At 36.4% G+C, this 20,151-nt stretch overlaps 1 protein-coding gene across 7 annotated transcripts in view; it reads right to left on the bottom strand.

Annotated features, from left to right (window-relative positions):
- DNAJC24 (DnaJ heat shock protein family (Hsp40) member C24) overlaps window positions 1–20,151 on the bottom strand; it is a 79,558-nt gene that overhangs the window by 27,619 nt on the left and 31,788 nt on the right. For all 7 annotated transcript variants that reach the window (XR_013360055.1, XR_013360056.1, XM_077863461.1 and 4 more), the window contains exon 3: window positions 7,075–7,213. Coding sequence is in view for 5 of the 7 variants with exons in the window: in XM_077863461.1 (XP_077719587.1) it covers window positions 7,075–7,213 (139 nt within the window). In the remaining 2 variants the exon portion in view is untranslated. The remainder of the gene's footprint in view (window positions 1–7,074; window positions 7,214–20,151) is intronic.

The following is a 20,151-nucleotide window of genomic DNA, read 5'->3' as shown; positions in this document are numbered from 1 at the left end:
AAGGAGAGAAATTTAACTTTATTCAGTATGGCTGAGATATCAAAAGTCTCATTCAACCCAACACAAAAAGATCTAGTCCATCTGTGGCTTCGTCCCTACTTTTCATGTGTAGCAACGTCGTAACTTAAGCGATCAAGTCCCCAGGATGCTCTCATTTAGCAATTAGTCTATTGTATTTATTTTTCTGCCTTTTAAAATACTTAAAGTTTATTTCACACTACGGAAGTCATCTGTGTATAAGAAGCAAACAGCAGTGTTTTTCTTTAGGTCTTAGTATCTTGCTTTTTTAAAACCAAGTGATTTAATTTTACACAATCACCTCATTCTTAAAACTCATTTCACTATACATAATTAAACTTTTCATATAGGAACTAACTTGAAGGAAATCAGCTTCCTTGTCCTTAATAGTCTCTGTTCTTGGAACAGTCTCCACCTTGATAAGAGATTCAGAATCAGGCAACATTTAACGTGAAACCTGCTCATTAAATCAGAAACGTCTATAATCTAACCATTTCCCAGGTGAAACTAAAGAGTCACAACTGCAAGGCTTTCCATAGCAAAGAAAAATTACAAACCTGGAGTTTAATTATGGACTTGAAGAACTGTGGGGCTTTTATAAACTGAGCGTGCACCCAGTGCTCAGAAAAGATACCAAATGAAAGCCGGAAACTGAATTTCATGTTTCACTACACAACAGGTGGAACAGCAGCAGCAGGCCCAGCCTCTCATTCTGAGCCTCAGAACTCATTCCTATCTGGAACTAACAATAATAAGTTGTACACACCTACACAAAACTAGACAGTTCAGCATAACACAATTACCAGTCAGAAAATGGCTTGAACTCCCCCTCTATCAATTACTAGGCATGTGACGTTAGTCAAATTACTTAACCCCTCTGAACTGCAGACTCTCTCTGCAAAGCAGATATTAATATCTTCCTTAAGAGGCTGTTAAACAATGACTGAAAGACAATTACCATAGAGCTAGTGCTCAGTAAACAGCAGCTATTTTAACTGTTAATTATCTCATAATGTTTGTTGACCTGTTTGTACCAGACCCTGAGAAAATGACTAAACATCAATCCATTATGAGAGGAGAAAGCCTCAAGTACCACAGTGTAGGAAGGCAACAACTCCTGACCTTGTCTGGATTTGTGACAGTGTTAAGAAGTTTGATATACTTTGCTACTGTCAGTCCTATTAATATCGGTCCACTATTACCAAATCCATAGTCCATATAATGATTTAGTCCTTCTGAGTATCAAATGAAATTGAAAGATAGGAACCACAGAGAAAAAATGAAAAATAATTTAGATTCCGAGATTAGAAATGATGGTGGATTAGAGTGTCAGGGAAAGCTTTCTTTGAGAGTTCAGGGTGGATAGGAAGATTTGAGTTCAAACTTCAATAAAAAAAAAAAAAAAAAAAAAAAAAAAAAAAAACAAACTTCAATAAAAAATAAACCGTGACAGGGCCACTTGGGTGGCTCAGTCAGCTGAGCAGCTGCCTTCACCTCAAATCATGGTACCATCCTGGGATCCAGCCCTGCACTGGGCTCCCTGCTCAGTGAGGAGTCTGCTTCTCCCTCTCCCTCTGCAGCTCCCCCTGCTCGTGTGCTCTCTTGCACAGGCGCGCTCTCACATACATACATACATACATACATACATACATACTTACTTTTAAAAAATAAACTGATGAATCAGAATAGGAGGATGTTCTGAGTAATGACAAAGAGCATAGGCATATGTGTTTGGGAGCCCTTACATGAACCAGGGTAGAAGATTCACATCAGGTTTGTGATTGGTGATAAGGCTGAGGTTTCAAAGCTTCTATCCCATTTAAATTCTAGATGAATGGGTCAATGTTACGTTGGGGAGAGGGTCATTACAGAAGTTCTTAAACAGCGGAGTGAGCATAAAGAAATTTAGACCAATCAAAATGTACAGGACTATAGGAGGCGGCCAATTAGCAGCTGTGGGTATGTGTTACACTCTGGGTATGGACTACCGTGATAGCTATGAGGATAAAAAGATCACAAAGAAAAAAAATTAAGAAGTGTTAACACTCATTTCCAATTCATTGGCTGTACACTGAGCAAAGCAGAAGTGATCAGAATGTAATATGGAATGAAAGTTTCAATTCTGAGAGAAAAAAAGCAATGAGAAAGGTAACCCCATTCTGGGTTAAGACTCACTGATGTCAATTGGGTCAAGTACCCAAGTGAAACCGGGAGAGACATTAAAGTGGGAGACACAGACTTCCTTAAATCTTTCATCTTCTCTGGTATTAAATCAGAACTCCCAACTATGGCCAAGTATGCCAGAATTATAACTGTGATCTTGCCCATGGGCTTCTGTAACATTCTTTGAAACCAGCCAAATTTTTATTCAAGACCACTGAGAAAAGATCTTAAAATATATTTTCACTGCAAAAAGTTATTTGCATTCAAGTAAAAGTAAAAGATAACATGAGAAGTCACCTTCTTGTGACAAAGAAGAGGGAGCAGGAAGACGCTCACAGAAAAGTTTTCTCTATACTCTCTTCTCCCTCTGAAGAAAATGCCAGTCCCTAACTGTCTAGATGGATTTTCTGCATCATTTCACATACTTACTTTTCCCAGAGACAGTCACCAAAAAAAACATGCCCCCTGATGCTTATCTTCAAGTTTTACCTGAAGCACATTTTTACAGCCAATTTTCAAATTCCTAAAATCAAATGGAAATACTGATATGATCATAGATGGAAACTCTGATCTGACTAATACAAGTGTTTTATAAGGGTCAGTTTTAGTACATAATCTACACAAATATCTACTGGCCTTAAGTCATTATTCTTAAATTAATTCAGACTCATATTATCTACATTTAAAAGTATTAAATCAGTTTTTAGCATTAACTTGCTTTTCACAAAAGATTCTTATTTTGGGCTTAATTGCATTTTGACACAAAAATGTTGGTGGGGTTTTAAGACATGTTCCCATTTGGCCCATAATTTATTTGATTACCTCCCATTCTCAAATATTTATCCTAATAAAAGGGACAAGGTAAATTGTATAATATAACATCAGAAATGACCTTTTGAATCTAGCTAAGGGAGAGTAGCTGATTAGCTTTGAGTAAAGACACACTGACTTTATAATGTCTGGCCCAATCTCCTGAGTCAGGCTGTTTTGGGTATCCAAGGACTTGGCTGACTATAAGGTGAAGACTACACATTACCAAAATAATTCACTAACAGAAAACCAAGATACATTAACAAAATAATATACTACCAAGGATTCCAAACACAATCCACTTATTTTTCTAAAACATTTCATTTGCCCAACTTCACTTGAAGGTTTGTTTTACTTCAGGTCACAAAGAAGTAAACCTAACTCATCAGCTGTGTCACTCTATACAGTCACTCAGACATCAGAGATCTGTGTGACTGTCACATTACAAAGCAACTGAATCATGATCCCTATTCTCTTCTCATGATATACTTCTAAAGTGTTTTTTAATGTGCTTAATATATGAGAAAACTCCCCATAGGTTTATAAGGGCACCAAAACCTATTCAACAGATATTATTCATATAAACATTTTATAAATCCGAAAAAGATTTTCCAAAGTGCTCCTCTGGTTGTCTGAAATGCAAAGCCTAATCTTGAATAACTACATGCCTTTCAAGGGAACTTGGGAAGCAAGCCTTTGGAAGCATCCTTAGAAACAAGAAGGTAAATATGCCAACTGGAACTAATTGATTAAATTCACTAGTTAACACTGCTTTCAAAATGTATAATATCTGGGAACTGAATATTACTCATCTTTTTTTAGATTTGCTTTTCTTCAGCCTGGCCAACATTGCCCTAAAATTATCAACTAAGAATAGATACATGGAAATGAGGAAGAAAAATATATGTACTTTACTATGGTATCTACCCTAGACTTTATTAGAATTCATTGGATCCTATCTTTTGTAAAGCAAAGAAATACGGATGTCAAGAGCCCCTTTAAATGATCTTTTAGGGAAATAAATGGTTGTGGGCAATATTGATGAGGCTTTTCTTACAACAGAGCACCAACTCTGAGCTTTGAAATATAAGAAAGCATTCAACACCAGCCAATAAAACATCTCTTGCCTCCTTCCCAAGTATTATGGAGCTTAGGTTTATTTTATACTCCAAGTTAATGGAAGACAGGAAACAAACATATTTAAGGCACACCCTCTGAAAAGAAAGTTCTACAATGAACTATCACCACATGCAAAAAGACTTCTGTATAACAAAGCTATTTCCATGTCCCCAGGGGGTGACCCAGAAAAAAAGAGTGCTTTGACCTGGTTATAACAAATTCTCTCTCTCTTGGTAACCTATCCTGGTCTTTAACAAATTATCACTCTCAAAGGTTTTCCTTCTATCAAATCTAAATCCTCACCGTTAGAAGTTCAAGTTCATTTCCTTCTTTTAAGGAGCCAATTACTGAAGATGGGTCAAGAAGGAAAAATTAATGTCAGCATTCAAAAGAAATGACAGTATGAAACTAGGTTTATTATGAGATTTTTAAAAATAGCTCTAGTATGAAAGGCTTAAAACAGCCAGTTATTTTTGGATAAGAGACTTCTACAGTTCTTTTTTTTTTTTTGGACTTCTACAGTTCTTATCTAAACAGCAATCCAATCTCAATTTAAAATGGAAGTAAAGCATTCTCACCATTTGGAGTTGCTGGTAATAAAGGAAATACCTAGTACTTGGATCTGACATATTGAAAAGTCATAAAAGCTGTCTTTCTACTGTCCTCCTAGAACCTACTTGAAAAACTTGTAGAGCAAACCGAACATTAAATTCCAAGCAGAAGATCTATCCAGATCATGAATCAGGCCCAACTCTCACTATATTCAGTTTGTCTAAATGTTGTTGTGGCCTCATCAATGACCTACAAGAGTCCCCTATGATCCCGTAGGCTGCAGTTACCTCCATTAAAACCTTAAAACCAAGGACTCAAAGCTCAAAAGAAATCTAAATTTCCAAGGACTTCTCAAAGGCAATGAGAAGATATTATTTGTTCTTACGACATTTTTGAAACTTTGCTTTGTCCAACTGTACTGCTCACTTTTAACCGTTTCCTGTTTCTCTCCATTTCTCATCTACCAACATCCTATTCCCTAGGAAGAGAGATTAGTTTTTTTATTCCTGATCTCTCCCTATTTCTTTCTCTTTAGATAGTGGGCTTCTAGTCAGTTTTACTGACAGATTCTTAATAGTACACAGGCTGTGGAATGGCAAAAATGCAGAGCAACAGGGCAAGTACATACCCCTACACCCGCTGAGTACAGGTTTGTGGATTATCCTTATCTTTGGCAAACGCACCCACAAAGTAACTAAAGATGTGCAAAAACACATAGGTAACTTCTCACACACGACACATTCGTGTATATTAGTTTCAGTACTTCCATAGAAATCCTATCACGAGAATCAAGGTTAAAAAGAACGACCTATAAATAGAATTCATCCTCAAATGGAACCACTTCTACATTCTTTTGCCAGAAGTAAAACAGATTTACAGAGTGGCCCAGGTGGCTCAGTGGTTTAGCACCACCTTTGGTCCAGGGCCTGATCCTGGAGGCCCAGGAGAGAGTCCCATGTCGGGCTCCCTGCATGGAGCCTGCTTCTCCCTCCACCTGTGTCTCTGCCCCCCCGCCCCATCTCTCTCTCTGTCTGTCTGTCTCTCTCATGAATAAATAAAATCTTTAAAAAATAAAATAAAATAAATAAAAATAAATAAATAAAACAGATTTACAAAAGAAATAATAAATTTGCAGGATACTTATATATGCACCAAACAGGTAAGACCCAATATTCAAGCCATATTTGAAGATTAACTAAATTCACCGCAAAGTGAATTTACACTCATCAGTTTAATATTTTTAAAAAGTTCATCAGTCTTAAAAAAAACTAGAATGGCCTTAGAGCTGATTAGTATGATGAAAGTCACTATTAAGTTCTCCATTGTATAAACAAATAGCTCACGAAATCTTTATACACAAAGGTATCACATACTGCCTGTAATACCACCAGTATAGTCCCCTCTGAAAATATGGAAATTCCATATATATCATTGGTTTTATCCTACAATGCTGTGCTTTAGAAGTAAGCCTTGTTTCTCAAATCAAATTTTCATAACCTTAGTAGTAGGAACCTTAAAATCATTTTGTTAGGTTTGATGATGTGCCAGTGTAGAGCGCGGGAGGGGATTCAATAATCAACTACAGAGATAGTGAGCTTTTATCAACACATTTGAGTCAATGTTGAACCTGGTGTGCTACTGCAGAGTGCAATTGAGTGTTTTCCCCACAGGCTGTAACTGATTATTGACTCCCCCCATTAGCATGCAGGGTGCATATTGAAGGTTCACATACAAGACTAAGGGACTCCTATCCCAAGGCCAGTGCTGAAAGACAGCCTATCACTTCGTGTAACTGCAGTCTATGTGTGACAAACCTGACCTACATTTCTCCCTTTCTTTCTCACCAGAGCTTGTCACTGTTTTAAGAAGCTATTTTCTAAAATGCATAAAAGAAATGACTTTTAAAACTGCTTAGGAAAGGTGCATTCCTAAAATACCATTTATAGCAATCTTCTAAAGAATACTGTATTCAGGAGACAATCATGAAACCTAGCCTAAAACAAGTGCAAAGACAGCAGAGTGCTTTCTGATGTTATCCCATAGAGAACCCTTCTTTTGACTGCCATTTATATAGTACACATTGTTAAAAGTACTACAATTAAAATTTTAATCAGCACATAATTAAATTAAAAAATAAGTTATTAAACACATTAGAAATGTGTAATTAAACATTTTTCATTAGTTAGAAAAAGTAGTTTTCAGGGCTTCCTAAGAAGCCACATCCTACTAGTTTTGTTAACTTCTCAGTGGACACACAATAATCACTACTAAGAGTAGGACATAATTAAAAACAGTGATGGAAGGGAGGAGTAAGGAAGGCAATAATAACTTGGTACAAATGCTGGAATATGCTCCCCAGGAAAGCTTCAAAGAGTTGCCAGTGTGCTGTGGCTCCTCACCACAAGTACCCACCATGCCGCTGCAGGTCATACTCTTTTTTTGTCTCTTCATTCCCTAGAATTTTCCATGCCTGATCAATTTCGATGAACTTCTGTATACATTCCTCCATTGTTCCTGCTGGCACATCTGCACTTTGTTTATCTGGATGATACTGCCAATCAAAAATAAAGGGGATGGTGAATAGAGAGGGTTGATGGAGGTAGGTAAAAAACAAACAACCAACACTCGTAAATCTAAGTTTTAGTTAAGAAATAAGGTAATGAGGGCAGCCAGGGTGGCTCAGCGGTTTGGTGCCACCTTCGGCCCAGGGTGTGATCCTGGAGACCCAGGATCAGGTCCCACATCAGGCTCCCTGCATGGAGCCTGCCTCGCCCTCTGCCTGTGTCTCTGCCTCTCTCTCTCTCTCTGTCTCTCATGGATAAATAAATAAAGTCTTAAAAAAAAAAAAAAAAAGGAAGGAAGGAAGGAAGGAAGGAAGGAAGGAAGGAAGGAAGGAAGGAAGGAAGGAAGGAAGGAAGGAAGGAAGGAAGGAAGGAAGGGAGGGAAAAAAAGAAAGAAAAGAAAAGAAAGAAGAAAAGAAAAGAAAAGAGAAAAGAAAAGAAAAGAAAAGAAAAGAAAAGAAAAGAAAAGAAAAGAAAAGAAAAGAAAAGAAAAGAAGGTAATGAGCAGATGAAAACTAAGATGCCAAGGCAACAAGACAACAGTGTTGGGCACAGGAGACAACTGCCAGGTTAATGAGACCATTGGAGTAGCTATAAATCCACCAGTGACATGATCTGTCACAACATGCAAAGACAGCATTTTCTGGATAATTTGCTGATAGAATCACTGGTCTCATGGACAATTTACCTAGAGAGGATGACTAACACAAACAGAAATAGGTACGTGCAGATAAGCAGGACATGACAAAGAAAGGGCACAAACTCTGTAGAGTATGAAGCTTTCCTTATATAAGATGTGTGGCTGTAAATACCATCACAAATGAACTACTAGCTTTTTCTCACAAAATCAGATTATACAATCATACTTGAAAATAAATACCTTTCATCTTCCAGCTCAGCCCTGAAGATTTTAAAGTTACAAATTCCCAGACATAAACTTTTATTGAAAAATGGTTATTCTACAGCAGATTGGTAAGAAACAACTTTTTTTGTTTTAAAGTTTTATTTATTTCAGAGACAAAGGGAGAGCATGGGTGAGGGGGGAGGGCAGAGGAAGAGACAGAATCTCAAGCAGACTTCCCATCCCACATGGAACAACCATGGGGCTCAATCTCAGGACCCTGAGATCATGACCTGAGCCAAAACCAAGAGCAGACACTCAACCAACTGAGCTATCCAAGTGCTCTAGTAAGAAACTTTAAAGAACTCAACACAACATTTGGATGTAAGTTAATTCATTGTAAATCTTTCACTTATGTTTTCCAAATCTAAGACATTTTTAAAATGTTTTCAATGTGCAGTAATTTTTAAAAGTATTTGGTCAAAACAAAAACACTTTATACCAATTCATCAATTCTCAAATGTGAATGTGGTTTATTAGACACCTCACTTATATTATCTCCTTTTTCCTCTATATTCTCCATGGTTCTTCCTTCTCTTTATTTATCAGTTCTGAAAGAATATTCTATTTGCATTGCCGAGTCTTTCAACAAATAAGTGAGGAAAGGTTATCTAAATGTAGAGACATTTCACTTAAATGATGTGGGGCTATCACAATAGCAGATATTCAAATATGTCATGTTTTCACTCAAGTTAACAAGGAACTACTTGATACTATTCAACTAGAATTTGCTACCAGTAATTATTCTGAATGCTTTATAAAATATATTAAAGAACATATCTTAATTTTAAAAGTTACTTTAAGGGGCACCAGGGTGGCTCAGTTGGTTAAGCATCTGCCTTTGGCTCAGATCATGATCCCAGGGTCCTAAGATGGAGCCCAAGTAGGGCTCCCTGCTCAGCAGGGAGTCTGCTTCTCCTCTCCCTCTGCTTCTCCCCCTACTCATGCTCGCTCTCTCTCAAATAAATAAAATCTTAAAAAATATATATCTTAGGAATTTCCTTTGAACTTAGTAGACTAGTTTTCTCCCTTTAGTCCTTGTTCTTTTTCTTCAAAGTTTTTATAATAAAACAGGGAAAAAAACCCCACCATTTTTATATTTCATGACATTAGTATGGTTAGCTCACATACTCATCAACTAATAATGGCATAATCACTTAAATTCTTTCATTAAAAGACATTGAAAGAACATGAAACATTTACAGGTGCAGGGCAGGCCAGGTGGCTCAGCGGTTTAGCGCTGCCTTCAGCCCAGAGTGTGATCCTGAAGACCCAGGATCGAGTCCCATTTCAGGCTCCCTGCATGGAGCCTGCCTCTCTCTTTCTCTGCATCTCTCATGAACAAATAAATAAAATCTTAAAAAAAAAAAAAAAAAGAAAAATTTACAGGTACAATGTCATGTATTATACAAGTTATTAAGTCCAAAGTCATTCAGTGAATTGTGGGAAGGAACATGAAGTAAAGTGACTTCAATCCTCAATCTAGAATTCAGAAAGTATGTAAATTTTTATTCATAATGTAGACTACTGGTTCTGACAGTGAGTTTGTTTTCATGCTGAACTTTTCACACTGCTGATGATCCTTACTAGCAAAGCAAAGCTATTGTGTTATCTGGTTGCACAGAAGAACATCACGCATGCTGAGAGAAAGATTATAGGGCAAACAAAGAGAATTAGGCTTCCATTTTCCTTTTGGCAAACTATTTCTCTTCCTATGCCAAATCTAAGGGTTATCAACATTTAAATATTTAAGCTAATTAATATAATGACAAGAAAAGAAAGGGAAACTAAGGCTTTACAGTTTCATCTTTTTATGGCTATGATTTATCAAATGATGCTCATAAAAAGTGATTCCCATACTGAAGTCTAGGCAGTCCCTACAGTTGGACTATTTAAGTAATATCCCCAAACCAAATCAGAGTTTGCTATGTAAAGTTCTCCAGCTGACCCATTTTTCTAACACTGCATGAAGAAGATTTGGGTAACAAGCCTTACCGGGAAAGCCCTACAAAATCAAGAATTAGTTTGTGGCCACCCAAAACTAAAAGCTATCACTAAATTTTATTGAGTCATGTATCAACTCTACGATAGTCAAAGCATAATTCAATTTCCTTACTAACTTGGTATTTTCCTGACTCCTATTTTAAATAAGCAACTCACCATCTGAGGCCTAATCTGTTGTGCTATTAGAATGCAATGAATTTCATTCCATGATGCACAGTCCAATTAAAAATTGCAATTATTAGCAAGTAAATAAATATGTCATTTAGGGTGCTAAAAGCCTCAATCCAATCCGTTTTGACAGCAAGCTCCAGAATGAAATGAGGTCTAAAAGAAAACACATTCTGTCATAGGCTGATAACCTAAAGATATCAGGTCCTAATCCCTGGTACTCGTACAATGTTACTTTATTAGGAAAAAGATCTTCGAAGATGTAACTTGAAGATCTTTAAATGGAGATTATTCTGAATTACCAAAGTGGGCCCTAAATATAATCCAAGTATTCCTATAAGAAAGAGACAGAAGGAAATTTGACACACAGAGGAGAAGATGATATGAAGACCATTCAGAGACACAGAGAGGGATTTGAAATAATGGCATTAAAGATTGGGAATGATGAGGCCAGAAGCCAAGGAATGCTGGCAGCCAGTCGCAGCTAGAAGAGACAAGAAATGGACTCTCTCCTAGAGCCTTGACTTTGGCCCAGTTATACAGATTTTGGATTTCTAGACTCCCCAGAATTATGAAAGAATACATTTCTGTTGTTTTAAGCCACCAAGTTTGTAGTAACTTGTTTGGGCAGCTACAAGAAATCAAACACTGTGTAAATACATTTGTGGTATATATGGAAATACAAAGGATCTAGAACAGGCAAAGAATCTTGAAATAGAACAAAGCTGAAGAACTTACATTACCTGCTTTACAGATTTGTTATAAAGCTACAGTAATCAAGACTGTAGTACTGGTGTAAATATAACCAAATAAATCACTAGAACAGAATAAAGAGTCTAGAAGAAACGGATTTTCAACAAAGGTGCCAAAGCAATTTCATAAACTGAATTGAAACAACTGGATGCCATCTGGAAAAAATTAACCTCAACCCCTACCTACCTCATTTCATATACCAGAATTAATGCAAAATGAATGAGTCATAAACATAAATGTTTCACATAGCTTCTAGAAGGAAATACATGAGAATATCTTTGCCCCTTCGGGTGGGCAGACTGCTTTGACAGAAAATAAAAAGCACAAACACTAATGATAAAAAAATGGATAAAATGAACATCAAAATTTTAAAATTTTCTGCTCAGCAAAGAACACCAATTAAGAAAATAGACAAGCTGCAGATTGGTTAAAAAAAAAGTGATTAAATATATATCTAACACAAGATTTGCATATAGAATATTCAACAATAACAAAATCTTATAAATCAATGATAAAAAAACATACTAATAAAAAATCAAGGAGGAAAAACAAGAGACTTTGTCAAAAGAAGATAGATGAACAGACTATGTGCACATGAACTTGTGCTCAAACTTTTTCATTAGTTATCAGGAAAATGTAGATAAAAATTATGAAATACTACTAAACACCTAATAGAATGGCTAAAACAAAAAAGAATGATAACACTAAATGTTGGTGAAGATAAAGAATAACTAGAACTTTCATATGGTGCTAGGATGAAACTGATAATTTCTGACAAAGACAAATATACCTATTCTGTGGTCAAATAATTTTGGATATTTACTCTTGAATATTTACTTAAAAGAAATGAAACATAAAAACAAATGTTCACTAAAGACTTATTAAACAAAGATACTCACCACCTTATTCACAATAGCCAAAAACTAGAACGTAAAGTTTATGAACGGGAGAATGGATTAGTAGTAATATGTCCATATATAAAGTAATATTATTCAACAGTAAAAAAGAAAAAAATGATATACTTAATAAAATATATGAATATCGACATTCTGTTGGGCAACAACGAAAGAGTACATACTATATAATTACGTTGATATGAAATTCAAATTCAGACAAAACTAATCTATAGTGATAGAAATTTAAAGTTGGTTTCCAGATGAGAATAGGGGGTGGAATTTAACTGCAGAGGGGCACAGGAAATTTTCTGGAGGAATGGAAACATTCTATATTTTGTTTGGGATGGTGGTTATATGGTATCAAATCTCACCCAAATGAACATTAAGAGCTGTGCATTTTCACTATATATTGACCACATCTCATTAGAAAAACATCTTTAAGGGTGCCTGGGTGGCTCAGCCAGTTAAGCATCTGCCTCGGCTCAGGTCATGATCCCAGGGTCCTGAGACTGAGTCCCCCATTAGGCTCCCTGCTCAGTGGAGAGTCTGCCTCTTTTTATCCCTCTGCCCCTGCTCTCTTTTGCTCTTAAATAAATAAAATATTTTTAAAAAAATCTTTAGACATGCCTAAAATTATTAAAAGAGATTTAGAAAATCTTCCTAACCCATAAAGAAAAAAAAATTAGAAATTTCTTCCAATATTAAAACAGATAAATACAATCAAAACACAGAAAACTCAAAGACTAATACAAATCAGTGAAAAGCTATTATATTAAATTATAGACTTTATAAAAATATAGTTTTATTACTTTCAAGTCCCATATGCCAACCTTCAAGCACTTTAAAACATTTTAAAAAGTTAAGTATTGCTGAGCAGTGGACTAAGTACATTCAAAATTAAAATATCATAAATATGTCACAATACTAAAAATATCGAGCATTGTCTCTCTGTGATTCTTTATTACATTACAGACGTGGCTGTCTCCAAAGTTTTAGCAAACTGCTATTGTACTATTCTCAAATGACTTCATTTACATTTGGGGGATATCTATTATATTACACAGACCTATGTTCTTTAAATCCCCATGTCACTAACTGAGGATGAGAAAAATAAACACAAACAAAAGATTAGAAACTGTCTTGATCTGAAAATATAAGATCATTCATGCAACTACGAGATATACAAAAAATATGTAATATTTTATCAGGATTAATATATGTTACTTATATCCTAACTAATTATGTAATTGATAACTAATGCTTTCATTATGGGCTCTTAATTCTGAGATTCTATGGCAAAGGGTTGTCCAATATGGAACATTTTATTTCAGATTTTCTCCATGTAAGAATTCCAAGTGCTTCTAAATTACTAATTCTGGGGTGACTGTCACAATGTGTCAGCCCAGAGCAACTCAAAATGTGGTCCTCAGATCTGCAACATCAGCAATATCTGAGAGCTCATTAGAAGATGGCCCCATCCCAAATCTAGGGGGTGGGAGGTGGGGGTAGGAAGTAGGGGCAGAATCTGTGTTTAAACAAACTCTTCAGGCAATTATTATGCATGCTAAAGTCTGAGAAGCACAACGTTGGCCTCTACTGCTTAAAACATAGAATTAAGTGCAAGTCAGAAAATTAGTGCTTCATAAATATTTCTCCTTGACAGATGCGTCCTTCCAAGTGTGTATCCACACACACAAAAAAGAAAAAAAATGCTCAATGAGTGACACTCTTCGATTGTTAACCTAGACCACCACCATGAAAATTACATAAAGTATTCTAAGTCATAAATTTTTTGATATTTGATACCTTTTGTTCACTAATCATAAATGCCAGCCCCTTTATTTCATTGTTTGCACAAATGCCAACACCGATGATGAAGAACCTGATGAAATCTGAACAATATGCCAGTGGTATTTTAACCTGTTGATTTTTTTTTTTTTTTTTTTTTTTTTTTTTTTAGAGGAGGATACAACTTATATCAGGCTTCAGCTACCGAATGCTACAATAATGTCCACTGATAGGCTAAATACAGAGACAAGTGTTTACCTACTGGAAGGGACAAAAGTTGAAGTATGTATAAGTTGTGAGAAGAACATAATACAATACACTGCAAAAATTCTAGCAACCTCTGGGCAGCCCCGGTGGCGCAGCGGTTTAGCGCCGCCTGCAGCCCAGGGCGTGATCCTGGAGACCCGGGATCAAGTCCCACGTCGGGCTTCCTGCATGGAGCCTGCTTCTCCCTCTGCCTGTGTCTCTGCTTCTCTTTATCTCTCTCTGTGTCTCTCATGAATAAATAAAATAAAAAATCTTTAAAAAAACAAAAACAAAAAATTCTAGCAACTTCTAAAAGATTTTAGTGCAAATTCATATATTCATTAACTCCAAATAACCTTTTCTAATAGCTAAGCAACATGTAAATTTGAAATGAAACTATTTCTTTAAAGAAAGTACATAAGGCAGTTTTATGATAAACTGCCTACCATACAACAAGAAATTAATTCAGGTCACCTAAAAAGAGGTCCACCTGTTTTAATGCCTTTCTTACATTCCTTTTTTAAAAGATACATCGCTTTATTTCACTAATAGCTTGCTACTTATATCTAAGATTGAATAAAAAGTTGGGGAATCATACATTAATCCTTTATTACACATTTGTGATTAGGCTGTTTTGATTTCTAAAATATTGATGGCAAAAAGGAAGCAAAAATCAACTATGGAAAGGATTTTGAGCAAATTGAATTAAACAAAAATTCCCAAATTGTCATACTGACATTATTTGATCAAAGTGGACCCTGAGGACACAGGACTTTGGTTTTCCTCTGTGTAATAGATGAGTTTAATACCATTAATAGGATGCTAGTTCTCCATTTCTAGCTTCAAATGTTCTTGAATTCCCGAACCAAATTTCAAAATACCTCCTAAACGCTATCTTACCAGTACCACTTAGTTCATGTCCAAATCCAACTGATTATCTGGACTCTAAAATTAGTTCCACCTCCTGTTGAATTCCCCCAAAAGTACAAAATCTGAATCTGAATCCTGTTGAATTCTTTATTCTGCTAAAATCACCACTATGCTCAATAAAAGCTGAATGAGTAAAGAGAATAATAAATACATTTTCTAATATTCCAGGCTACAATTATCAGGGTAACTTTCCTTACCCTCATCCCATAAACCACGAAATTGGACAGATTCTGTCTACACGATGTCCTTTCTATTCCCAATGCCAAACCTAGTTCAAATGAAAAGTAGCTCTTACCTGTTCTCTAGCATTCACCTTCTAATAGCTCTCGAGGCCACGCACCTGATTCCAAGTTCACGTGCCTTGCCTTAAAACTCTGACCATGTCATTCCCCAGCTCAAAAATTTTAATAGGTAATCTACTGTACAAGGGATTACAGTCCTATTCTTTACCCTTAGAGGTGAAGTTCTCCAAAAAAAAAAAAAAACTCCAAGCTACCATTCCAGCTCTATTATAAGTATCATAGATACAGCATTTATGTCTAGTCATTCCAGACCAGTCCTTCAGATATCAACCCATAAATAAGCATTCCTATGTTTTCATGCCTTATTTATGCTATTCTCTCCACTGAAACATCCTCTACCAGACCAGTTCAAATGCATCTCTTCTATGAAGCCATGTTTAATATCCCTACTCAGAAGGGATGATATGTGTGTCTGTGTGTGTTCTTTTGAAATCCTTCAGTATTCCTAATTTTCAAGGAATTTATAGTTACTTGTGGACTCAGCCCTCCCCTAAAATACCCAATACAAATACTATGTATTAACTATATCTGTATCTCTCCAGAGATTAGCACAATGCCCCTCTGCACAAATATCCTCCATAAATACTTGTTTATTTAAGTTGTACATGTAACTTCCCCCAAAAGTACAAAATCTGAAACTTCCTGATTTTAGTCAGCACTGGATAGCAGGAGTAAATTTTAGGTTTAATCTGGGTTTTGCATTTTTCTATCTTTGTTTTCATACTCTTTCCTAGCAAACAACTATTAACTTTGTCATTCTATTCAGCTGATGCATGAACATGTATGATTCAGGGATACGCTTCAGCCCAATGGTCTTCTTCAAATATTTTCCAAACTGAAGAATGAGATACAGACTACATACATACTTACTAAGAGGAATGAATTCAAGAGTACACTTGAAAAAAAGAATGGATGTGTAACTGTGGGATGTGTGAATATGGAAAAGGTTGAATCTTTAGAAAAATAAAAAATAAAAAGTCCTTAATTTCCTTTTCTCTATCTCCACTCAGTTTTCACAAGTGTTCATGTATCCTATACAAATTCTGTGCTACCAAAAAGAGAGTATCATAACACCAGAAGATCTTATCACTATCACTTCTAAAAGAGAGCTAGATGGCACTGAGTTTTGGGCTTTTTCTGCCAATGATTAATGGGACAGTTCGAGTATTGTCTTTCCAAGCCCTAACAGGCCCAACGTCGAATTTCCATGACATCACAGTGAATACACATTCCAAACAGACTATAATGAAGAATATCATTAAGGAACTTCAAACTACAACACACATAGAAACATTGAATAAAAGCTTATTGTGGATCACTTTTAGTCTTCTTGTTTTCGTGAGTTCAGTCCTCACTACAGTTTGAGGCACTCATCACCTCTAAAAATAGTAAAAACTCATTTCTTCAGACACTGGCTGTGAAAGAAAATTGAAAAGGTCAGGTTAAGGGAATTATGTAAGAGGTCATTAGTAAATCTGACCACAATAATATCTGACAGCAAGAATACCACTGTCCAATGTTTTCACTAATGAAGAACTACTTTTAATTTACCAAAGTATTAAACCTAGTCTCTATTAAAACAGTTCATGAAAATTAGTAGTTTCTTAATCTTTGATAATTTTATAAAAACCAAGGATATTCTCAAAAGTGTTTATCACATTCCTAATTTTCCCTCCTTCCAAAAGAAGACAAAGAGAGAAACTGTTCAGCCACTAGAAGTTAATTCCAAATAACTGTACTTCTTTGCTCTTATTTCCTAAACACTATGGCGGTCACAGGAACCCTCCCCAACACTTCCTTTTTTTTTTTTTAAGATTTTATTTTATTTATTCATGAGAGAGAGAGAAAGGCAGAGACACAGGCAGAGGGAGAAGTAGGCTCTATGCAGGGAGCCCAACGCAGAACTCGATCCCAGGACTCCAGGATCACGCCCTGGGCCAAAGGCAGACGCCAAACCGCTGAGCCACCCAGGGATCCCCTAAACCTCTCCCAACCACTGCCTTTTCTCTCTCTCTTTTTTTTTTTAACTTTTGTCTATTATCTCTAGCACCAATGTGGGGCTCGAACTCGCAACCCAAAGATCAATAACTGAGCCAGTCAGGCAGCCCCATCTACTTCTGTCACAAAACAGCCTCTCATGTTCTTCTCTTCTCCAGTCTCCCCACAAAACTCCTCTAATGTATGTCCCAGATCCCAAGAGTTCTGTGCTGTAACAGTCCCAAGCTGAAATGCTCTGGTTGAGTCCTGGTCAGCTGAGGCCAGAGCCATTTCTGAGAATTTCCTTTCCTTCCGGATTTGAGTGGTAGGAGGCCAGAATTTCTGCTATGGTTGGTAGTACTGCCACTACGCACCAGAAAACAAGAATCAAGCATGGAAGGAGAGAGGCCATGGACCAGTTGGGCCCCTGAGGTTTATAGAAGGAAAGGATGAAGGCAACAGGGTCTCTTAACCAACTTGTAAGAAACCAGGGCTGAGGCAGAACAATTTACAATATGACAAACTTCTACAACAGCCTTCTATACAAGGATTTACCTGGGAAAGGAAGAAATAATTCTTTGGGTGTAGGAACATCTTCCTACCATACTTCTCCTTGGTCCTGCTTGCTATAATTGCCAATGGTTATTATTCTTCCAAATATACAATGAGGGAGGCCCCAGGGTGGCTCAGCGGTTAAGCATCTGCCTTTGGCTCAGGTAGTGATCCTGGAGTACTGGGATAAGAGTCCTACATTGGGCTCCCCATAGGGAGCCTGCTTCTCCCTCTGCTTATGTCTCTGCCTCTCATCAATAAATAAATTAAATCTTTAAAAAAACCAGTAAGACAAATATATGATGAGGGAGAGGACGATGTCCTTGGGGCATCAATCAGAAGAGATGGTACAATTACTCATATCAAGACTTAATCTTTTACCATTTTGGAAAACCAAAAATTCCTAAGATTATTTTTTTTTAAAGAAGGACAAGAGCAGCCCTTTTCCCAATAGATTTTCCACAGTTCATTGTTTTCTCTACCTTCCCAAAAGTTCATCCTTCTACACCTGTTTTTTTTTAAGTTTATTTATTTTTTTAGTAATCTCTACACCCCATATAGAGCTTGAACTCATGACCTTGAGATCAAGACTTGTACACACTTCCAATTTAAACATGAATTACTCATGTTTGTACATGTTTGTACCATGTTTAATAGCTTATAATTAGCAGAACTCTAAAATAAAACTATTCTATATTTGAAGAACCTAAAAGACAAAATATCAAGTAATGTTATTTGAGTGAATAGTAAGTTAAAACAGTGTTTTAAGGGTCAGATAACAAGAATTAGTGTGACTAGATCACAACTGATCCTACACAGTAGGGCCCATATTATTATAATCCTTTAAAATGAAATTATTATTATTTTTTAAAGATTTTATTTATTTATTCATGAGAGACACAGAGAAAGAGGCAGAGACACAGGCAGAGGGAAAAGTAGGCTCCCTTTAGGGAGCCTGATGTGGGACTCGATCCCAGAACCTCGGGATTACAACTTGAGCCAAAGGCAGACACCCAGGTGCCCCTAATGTGAAATTATTAAGACACAAAGTTAATACTGCCATTCTCCTTCAAAAATTATTAGTTTTTCAGAGACAGACTTGTACTTTTTATTTTCTCCCAGTCCATCAAACCTTATAGGTTATGACCCTGACCTTTATTTAACAAATAACAGCTTTATTGAAATATAATTCACATACCATAGGATTCACCCTTTTAAAAGTGTGCATTAGTTTTTAATATTCACAGAGTTGTACAACTATCACCACAATGTAATTTCAGGACATTTTCATCACTCTACAAAGAAACCCTGCATCTGTTAGGAGTCCTTCTCTACTTCCCTTTCCCTCCAAGTCCCTAGCAACCACTAATCTACTTTCTGTTTCTGTGCATCTGGCTATTTTGAACAAGAATGATACGTAGGTACACATATGCACACACACACACACACACACACTTATATACATACAGTAATTAATTAAAAAGAAAACAGGTTGATTTTTTTGTTTGTTTTTCTTTTTTTTAGAGGGGGAAGGAGCAGAGGAAAAGGAGAGAGAATTTTAAGCAGGTTCCATGCCCAGTGCAGAGCCCAAAGCAGGGCTGGATCTCATGACCAAATCTCATGAGCCAAAATCAAGAGTCAGATGCTTGACTGAGCCACCCAGGTGCTCCAAGTAGTTTTTAAGTACCTATAAAAATTACATTCCTGGAGGGGAAACTGGTGAAAAATCAGAGGAAGACAAACCAAGAGAGACTCTTGACTAAGGGAAACAAACTAAACTGAGGGCTGCTGGAGGAAGTGGGGTGGGGGATGGGGTAACTGGGTGATGGTCATTGAGGAAGGCACATGATGTGAGGAGCACTGGGTGTTATACCATATACTTGTAAACTGAATTTAAACTAAAAAATAATTTTTTTAAAAGGTAAATCTCCGCCCCCCCACCCCTGTCAAATTGCCTTCCTTAGTATCTCTATGAATGTTGGTGAGTAGCAAATATATAGACAAAAACAGTATGCTCTTCTAGAACTCTAAATTTGGCCCCATAACATAAAAACTGATCTTAATAAGGAATTCTTGTGACTAATCCTCAGAATTTATTTATAATAAAATCCTACATGTAATATAGTCCCATGGTTCCCAGTGAGAGCCTGAGAGTAAGGCTTCAGTGGGACTACCTGCAGTCACAATGACAGAACAGTATAAAAAAGCAGACATCTCTTTGGTCTACCAGAATTGCTAATGATTGCTCTATTCCCTCAAAGAGCCATTTCAACACCATATTTTTAAAGAGACTTTTCAGTCTTCTGAACATAGTTATCTTTAAAACTTCTTCTAAATGTCACTAGGATATTGACTGCCTGTGAAACCGTATCAAGAGACTGGATTCTGAGATGACTGCAAGTTCTAAGAAG

The sequence above is a fragment of the Canis aureus genome, chromosome 21 (genome assembly GCF_053574225.1).
Source record: "Canis aureus isolate CA01 chromosome 21, VMU_Caureus_v.1.0, whole genome shotgun sequence".
In the NCBI taxonomy this organism is placed as follows: Eukaryota; Metazoa; Chordata; class Mammalia; order Carnivora; family Canidae; genus Canis; species Canis aureus.
This window is presented reverse-complemented; position numbering and strand designations above follow the sequence as displayed.